The sequence below is a fragment of the Magnolia sinica genome, chromosome 8 (assembly GCF_029962835.1).
Source record: "Magnolia sinica isolate HGM2019 chromosome 8, MsV1, whole genome shotgun sequence".
Taxonomy (NCBI): Eukaryota; Viridiplantae; Streptophyta; class Magnoliopsida; order Magnoliales; family Magnoliaceae; genus Magnolia; species Magnolia sinica.
Window position 1 is genome coordinate 74,719,939 of NC_080580.1, and position 8,927 is coordinate 74,728,865.

An 8,927-nucleotide genomic window follows, 5' to 3' on the forward strand; every position below is an offset into this window, starting at 1 on the left:
TCCTTCCATGGCCTCAACTTTCCTTATGAGCGTAGTCACTTTACACTTGAGATCATCCTCTTCTTTCAAGAGATATAATCCACCTTTTTCCTTTAATTGAGTCGGCCTAGACGTGGTGTTCGCCATTGGGTAATAGTCCCATGATTGTGTTTTTCAGAGACTATCGAGGTAATCCCATACCTCGTCAACATCTTTGTTGATGAACTCTCCATTACACATTGTCTCGACCATTTGGCGCATGGAAGATGTCACCATCATAGAAAAAATTTGTAATGCGCCACGTTTCAAATCCGTGTTGTGGGCATGAACTGACCAAATCTTTGAACCTTTCCCAACATTGGAAGAATGTTTCATCTTCCTTTTGGGCAAAGTTCATGATTGCTTTTCTGAGGGTAATCGTTTTATGATGTGGGAAGAATTTTTTTATGAATTCCCTCTGCATATCGTTCCATGTGCCAATGGATCTAGGACGCAGTGAATGTAGCCACGTCTTAGCTTTCTCTTTTAAGGAAAAAGGAAAGAGTTTCAGCCTAATTGTATCCTCAGATACATTAGGAAAACATAATGTAGCTATAATCTCATCGAACTCTTTCAAATGTAAATATGGACTTTCTGATTCAAGTCCATGGAATTTGGGAAGGAGTTGGATAACTCCTGGCTTGATGTCCATTTGTCTTGTGTTTTCAAGAAAAATCATGCATGAGGGCATACTCACTCCCGCCGGTTGTAGATAATCTCATAAAGTACGAGGCGGGGTGCTGTTGCACCTCATTTTCATCTTGGGTATCCTCCACCCTGGGTGGAAGTAGAGAAGGTTGGTCTTCACCATCACTTCAATTAACTCGGGGGATTTCGAGCGGTGTCTAGTCTGCGATGGATAGTCAACCCTCAACCAATCCTCCTTCCGTCAAGAGACGTCGAGTGTTGTCACGGGCCCACTTGGGCATGAAAACACTCGACCCTCAATTAAAAACCTAATCCTAAGAAAGGAAAAAAAGCTTAGAAAGAAAGAGAGAGTTGGAAAGAAATTACCAAATTGGAGTCCTAAGTTAAAACCGCAAAATAAAACAAGAATAAGTTAGATTCTAAAATAAGAAGAACAATCCTTTAAAGTAAAGGTAGTAGTAAACTAATTTCTAAAAGAAAGTGGAAATTTATAAAATAAATTAGGAAAGTCCTAACCTAGAAAGTAAAGTACTAAAAGAGAATTGAAAAATAGAAAGTAGGGAAGGAGCTTACAGAATTAGAAATTTCTATCTTAAAGGCCTACAAAATAGGAAGGTTAGTTTCTAAAAAAAAAAATTCTAAAAATAAATTAGGAGACAAATTAGATTTTAAAAGAGTTAGAAAGTTACTAAAATAGAAATAGAAAGTTAATTTCTAAAAAGGGAAAGAAATAACCTAATTTCTAAAAATAAACTATTTCCTACAGAAGGGAGGATACTGGAATTAGAAAATTTCTAAAATCTAAACCTTAATTCTAAAAAATAGGAAAAAGTAGAGAGATTAGGAAGGAATTACCAATTGAGAAACTTATGTCAAGATCCTACAAAATATGGAAACAAGTTAGTTTCTAAGAATAAAATAAAATAAAAAAAACTTTTAGCCTAAAGTTAGTAAAATCCTAATCCTAACCTAATTCTAAAACTAATTAATTTCAGAAAAACGTAGCCGTCAGTCCCCGGCAACGGCGCCAAAAACTTGTTCACTCCCCAAGTATAGGGTTGTGATGTAGTAATAAACTCGGTAAGACCGAGGTCGAATCCACAGGGACTGATACCTGTACGTTATCTGAAACCAAGTAGAACTAGAACTAGACTAAGATGTGATCTAAACCAAATAGAGTTTAGGGAATAATTGCAGAATAATTATCTAAAACTTTAAGGAATTCAGAGGAAGGAAACTAGGGATTCAGAGGATCCACTTGTAGGGATCAGGGAGATCTTATGCCTGCATTAAGATTTATGGAAATCAAACTGACTTGATTTGGTTTTCAAGAGATGAGAGGTATATGAATTAGAATGGATTCCATCATCTAACCATGCCCAGGAGACAAAGCAAACAACAGGATTAAACTAATTACCAACCAATCAACAATTTATGAAGATCAGGAAGGTACTGTCATCCTACCATGCCCAGGAGACAATGGTGAACAACAGGGCCTCCTGACGTCATAAACATCAAAAGAGAAAAAGAGATATTCAAAACCATTGCAAACCCATTGTAATTTCAGTCACAACAGACCATTAAAGACTGAGAAAATATTCTTTTAATAATCAACTTAAAACCAAGCTCAATTCATAAATTTAAATGAAAAGCAGGAAATAGTGTCTCCCATCTCGCTACAGGCTTCACCTCTTAGCCCTAGCTAAGAGGATTAGCTACACATGAATGGGCTGATTAAAACAGCAAAATAAAATAAAACAGGGAAAGAAAAGAACAAGAAGGAAAGAGAAAAAAAAACGCTTTACGCTTCTGGTTCCTTTCTTCCTTCAATGCTAAGTCCCCACCCTGCTTGACTTCCTATCTCACGCTCCTCCTTCAGCAGATAAAAAAAAACTCTGCTGCTTCCCATGTTCAGCAGCAACCACGTTTAGCTTCCCTGGTTCTCTCCAGCAGCCTTAGCAAAAGAACCAGCCGCTACTCTCTCCAGCCGTGGATAGCAGAAACCACCCTCCGTTTCTCTTCCTTCGTCAAAGCCAAAAACCAGCCTGCTCGTCCCCTCAACGATGGAAACCAAGCTTCCCTTTATAGAACTCGTCCGAGCCCAATTTCCCACTCTAGGTGGAAGTCTTCCGCCCAAGAGATCGTGTTTGAGTCGGAATGAAATAAACTTCCGCAGCAACAGGCGGAGGACCCGCGAGCAACCTGCGTTTGTCTTGAGATTTTGGACGACTGATCGTCCAAAATCAGAATCGGACTTCTTGGTGGTGGTCACGGCTCCCTGTTGATGAGAATAAACGGTTTGGATTGCTGATCCGATCACCATCTTGATCAGGGAACGGCCCAGAAGTCCCGGCTGCGCGCAACAGGGCTTGCGCGGTTCTTGTGCTGGGATGTTGGTGGAGGCCATGAACGATGCTGGAGAGAAAATCCACTCCGTCAGTTGGATTCACCTCGGAATTCCGGTTGGAGATGGACGGTCTTGGTTGTCCGTTGATGCGGCCCACGGAATTAGATCAGTTGCACCTGCTTTGAACGTTTTAAAACAATCTCCTTATGACCCCTGTAGCAGACATGCACGTATGTATGGCTGCCCACGGTCAACGTGGTTTTGATTTTTCTGATATCCTCTGCATGATGGATGGATTGGATCACTCGTCTGGATGATGAAAGTGGGCCGCTAATGAAGCAACGGACGGTTCGTGCGCGAAGGCAGCAGAGCTTCCGTCTCTGGAAAGGAAGCTGACGGGCGCATGTTTTTTTGAAAATTTGCTCCGGTGCAGTGCACTGCAAGTGCACTTACTGCAGTGCATGTGCGGCACTCGTGTGGCCCCTCAATGATGGTTATAAAAAATCCAATCCATCCTTCCCCTTTATCATCTCATTTAAACTGTTGATACCAAAATTGAGGCATATCCTGATATCGTGCGGGCCCCAAAATCAATGGTTTATGGGCTGATCTGTCCGTTGAGCCAATTCCACAGTGATCCAATGGATGAAATTTTATGTGTACGGTTCATTTATGGTCCTCAAGCCACGTATGGAGTTTCGAATTGATCGGATGGTGGGAACCCTATGATCTTGCATTCTGGACACTTTTCAGGCCACTTGAGCTTCAATTCCTCGATTTCCTTGGGTCCCTGGCGTTCCTTGGTGATTTCAGACCGTTAAATCCATGCTTTTAGTACTCTTTTCCAGTCCAATCTCGTGAATACATCCTGCATCACAAACATGATAAAATCAGGTCTTTAAACAATACTATGTTTGTAAATTCAGGTAACAACTGGGTCTGATATGCAATATTTGACCCTCAACACCATTCCCTTAAAACCATGAAAGAACCAAAACTAATCAACAAAAAAAAAAAAAAAAAGATTGAAGAGCCACTCTAGCACTGGCAACCCCCCTTCTTTGAAGAAACTAATGACAGATTCAGTTTCAAAGATGGTAGCTCATGCTTAATGAATGAATATCATATTCCTTATGCAGCAATATTTACAAAAATCTTATTAGAGTTGCTTGTTGTCACAAACCCTTGGCTGGGTAAAGTGTGCTATATAAAACCATCCTTGTAATAACCTTCTTCTTGGTTTTGTACCCTTTTGCTGTTAGTATGAGTACCAGCTAATGTTAGCTACCCATACCAACAACTGTCAACTAATATTATTTCTAATCAAAGGATTCAAAGAGCCATGAAAAAGATTAAAGACATTAAGAAAAAGATATTTTCAACTACTTTTATCAAGCTAGAGTGCCTAAATAGGGCCTTTCCGTTGCCTTTCAATACAGTGGAGATGGTTGAAATGAAAAAGAAAGAAAATAAATAAATAAAATCAAAACTCCAAACAATGAGATCTGAAAGGAAAACAGATCTAGGTGAACAACACTTGTCAAAGATCCAGGCCGTTCATCAAGAAGGGTGCATTGTAAAATAAAATACAGCAGCATACACTATGGATTCCAAAAAGAACATACTGTAATGGAAGAAAACTCTAGCATACCCAACTCATCAAAAAATTAAAAAGAAAAAGAAAAATAATGATGAACATGTGAATCAAGTGTTTAAGGGTGGAGGTCATTGAAACAACTCCTTTTCTACTCATTTGATTTTACAATTTGGAGGACCCTAAAACTCTTTTGCATCAAGTTGTCCTAGCCAAAAACCATAGCTGTTATTCAAAATTGGCTTCTATAATGATAGAGGTCGGATGCTCTAGAAGGAATATCACCAAAGGGTGCTTTGAATAATCCAGTGGGCTATGTTGTCTGATGGAATTTGCAGTAATAAGACGTGAAGACTTTGAAAAAGGCTGCCAGAAGTGATAGATAATAGATGGAGTAGGATTTAAAGGAAACTAAAACTTTTCATAAAGAATCTGGTTCCCATGCATCATCTACCTCTCATATACCAATCTCCGATATAAGAATATACTCAGTTAATTAATACGCATGCACAAACATTGATCATGGACTAGTTGCAAATGAAAGGTTAGCAAATATGAGAAGCATATGAGAAATAGCTGCATGTTGAACACATTGAATATGCAAATTTTAGCATGATAAATTTATCATGGTCGATAACTTCAAATCACCCACACAATCAAAAGCTTATCTTAAGACCATAGCAGCTAGTAAATTCCTTCAATCTCATGCTGTCAATAAATTTTAGTTTTTTAAAATCGCTGTTTAGATAAAATTACATGCTCCATTCCATTATTATTCATTCATCATTTTGATTAAAAAAATTGAGACCCATATTTTGAACTGCAATTGTACATAACAATTGGAAGTTGAAAGAGGCCCAAATATAACAATGATGATACTTTGAATTGAGTGGGCCCCTAAATAAATATACTAGTCTCCATAAATTGCACAGATTGGATTATCCTACAGATCCAACTGGTGAGCTTTTCCCATGCTGTAATCCATTTAGAAGTCATCAGATAGGATAGATAAGACAACCCAATTGGTGATATCATCTACAGAGGCCCAACCACAGTAGAACCCATCCCACAAATGGTTCAGGTGCTAATAGTGTCCAATGCGAGTGTAGTGCAGCAGTCATGGAAATTCATGCCATGCAATCCAACCAGATTTTGTCTAATTTAAAATACCATAGTTCGAGTGAACTCACAATCATTGATGCCAGCAAGGGCCATCAAGTGAACAACAACTTCTCGCTCCTCTACATCCTGAAGGGCCCTCGCATATGCCTCATCACTATCAAACACTGACGGGTCGATCCCCACACCCAATTCATCCTCACTCGGGGCCCGTCCATGCACATCGAATGCATCTTCACCATCATCAATGCTCTCAGCATCATTCCCATCATCATTCGAATCATCACCGGCTTCACCTTCATAAACATAACTACCACTATCAGAACTTCCATAATCGCTTCCATCACCACCAGTCATGTTAAGCGTCATATACGCCCTTTCCTGGCCCATAAGCAACAAAACCCAATCAACAAAAAAGACAGAGAATGAAAGAAGGAGCTGATTCAAGAAAACCCAAACCCTAAACAGAATAACGGATCGAACCTGTTCTTGAAGTGTACGGGCGAGGTCCAGATCGGCATCAACTTGGCTGAGGCTGGTGAAGGGCGCGCGGGAAGGCTATCAAGATGAGGGGATGGATTCGGGTTCCGGTTCAGACTCGGAGTTAGGGTTAGGGTTTTCTTCATTGGGTTTGTTGCCATGGTTAGATTCTTTGGCATTCTCCATATAAATAAGAAAAGAGAGAAGAGAACCCTAAAGCTTGGATCAGAGAAAGAGATCGAAGGAGATGTGGGTTAGGGAACGGAGAGAGAGAGCGAGAGTGAGAGAACGAGAGTGGGAGATATTTGGGATTTGGGGTTTTTTTGGCGCGGCTCTGTTTTTAAGCGCGTGCCCAAATTTAGGCTATGATCAGTCCGGGCTCTGTGGGCCCTACCATGATGCGTGTCAAACATCTACCCTATCAGTCAGATGCACCATCCCATGGTGGGCCCAGGGATTAAAAATCAAATCAATCTATCACTTGTGTGAGCCACACCACATACAAAAGTTGAGAGGGGTTACCCTCCATTAAAACATTCATAATTATTTTTTGGGCCCATTGAGATGTGGTTCACAAATCCAGCCCATCCATTAAGTGTGTGCCACTTGGATGAGGGATCATATCAAGTTTCAAACACATCCAAATTTCAGGTGGGGCCCACCAAGTGCTTTTATATGTTTTAGGCATGTCTTCACATGATTTAGATGGTATGGCCCACCGGAGTTCCGTATACGGCTGATTTTTGGGATATCCCATAATTTAAAGGGGACCCATCAAATGCACGGTGTTGATGTTTGACACATGTCATGGTGGGGCCCACACAGCTTGACCTCATGGGGACGGCATGGATTAAACACAAAGGTCAAGCTGTGTGGGCCCCACCATAACATGTGTTAAACATCAACACCGTGCATTTGATGGGTCCCCTTTAAATTATGGGATATCCCAAAAATCAGCCGTATACGGAACTTAGGTGGGCCATACCATCTAAAATCATGTGAAGAAATGCCTAAAACATATAAAAGCACTTGGTGGGGCCCACCTGAAATTTTTATGCATTTGAAACTTGGTCTGACTCCTCATCTAAGTGGGACACACATAATGGATGGGCTAGATTTGTGAACCACATCTCGATGGGCCTAACAAATGATTATGAATATTTTAATGGAGGGTAACCCCTCTTTTTGGGATCAAGCCATAAAATGATCAATAAAAATGGATGAATGGATAGGATGCACATACATCATGGTGGGGCCCACAGAGCATCGACAACCAACCACGAGGCCCACAGAGCATCATCCAACATGTTCATAATATCAAAAAAATATGAATGAAGAGAAAACACCACCACATAATATAATGGAGGGGTTTCCTTAGAACATTCATAATCATATATTGGGTTTGCCTAAATTTGATTCACATATCCAACCCACTCATTACATGTGTCCCACTTGGATGAGGGTCAAACCAATTTTCAACTACATCCATGTCTGTATTAACTTATAAACAGGTTGGATCTCAAATAAACATCGCGGCGGGCCCTAAGAAGGTTTCAATAGTGAGTGTCACTATCCCACTCTTTTCTATGGTGGGTCCACTTGAACTTTGGATTTGCCCCGTCAGTTAGATGCACCATTCCATGGTGGGGCACGACCTTAAAAATAATCATTTATTGGGCCCACCTAGATGTGGTTCATAGATCCAGCCCATTCATTATGTGTGTCCCACTTAGATGAAACACATACATCATGGTGGGACCCATAGAGCACCGACCAACATCCACCAAGTTTTGTGGGCCTCACTATGATGTATTTGTTATATCCACACCGTCCATCCATTTTGAGATATCATTTTACATCATGAGCTAAAGAATGAGACAGATAAAAATCTGTAGTGGACCCCACCACAGAAATCTTAGGTGCACCACACCACATGAAATCAATAGTAATTGGATATCCATCATTAAAATCCTCTTAAGGCTTACTGTACTGTTTATTTGACATCCAATATGTTAATTAGGTCATACAGGGCCAGATGAAGGGAAAAAACAAAAATCAGCTTGATCCAAAACTTTTATGACCCCAAAATGGTATGACATCCAATGTTGTACTGTTTATATTTTTTTAGATGTCTTCACATAGTTTTAAATGGTAATCAACACCTGAGTTTCGTATACGGATGATTTTTGAGATATCTCGTAAGCTAAAGGGGAGACATCAAATGCACAGTGTTGATGTTCGACACACATCATGATGGGCCTATTTTACATGTCTGGTCCATTCACTCTATTTTACTGATCATTACCCTTAATTTGACTAGTTACTCGCCTCGATTGTACTACATATGAGAAAGATATTGGGCAAACACGATTGATCAACAATTTGAGTGAATTTTGATTTAAACATCTAAAGTTATTTACTCTTTATGTCCGGACTGATTAGATTGTCCAAAAATAGTTAAAGGTTGTTCATAATATCAAAATTATATAAATGAATACAAAACACAAACATTAGCTTGATCCAAAAATTCTATGGCCTCCAAGAAATTTTAAATGGTAGAGGTTCAATCACACTATTTCCTGTGGTGTGGTCCACTTGAGCTTTAGATATGCTTCCTTTTTGTTCTTTAGACCTCAAATTATCTGTTAACATGGATGAATGGAGTGGATAAAATAAATAAATAACGATGAACCCTACAGAGTTTACTCTGGTAAAGGTAAC

General features: G+C 39.8%; 1 protein-coding gene and 1 non-coding gene across 2 annotated transcripts; one reads left to right on the forward strand and one right to left on the reverse strand.

Annotated features, from left to right (window-relative positions):
• The first annotated feature begins 287 nt into the window (after positions 1 to 287).
• On the forward strand, positions 288 to 394 carry LOC131254402 (small nucleolar RNA R71). The gene has a single exon (XR_009175518.1). It is a non-coding gene; the product is annotated as a small nucleolar RNA R71 (small nucleolar RNA).
• A 5,374-nt stretch (positions 395 to 5,768) lies between these two features.
• Positions 5,769 to 6,392, reverse strand: LOC131254312 (E3 ubiquitin ligase BIG BROTHER-related-like). Its single transcript, XM_058255303.1, is given in 2 exon segments — positions 5,769 to 6,107; positions 6,210 to 6,392. Coding segments are annotated over 2 exon segments (522 nt in total).
• Positions 6,393 to 8,927: the final 2,535 nt, after the last annotated feature.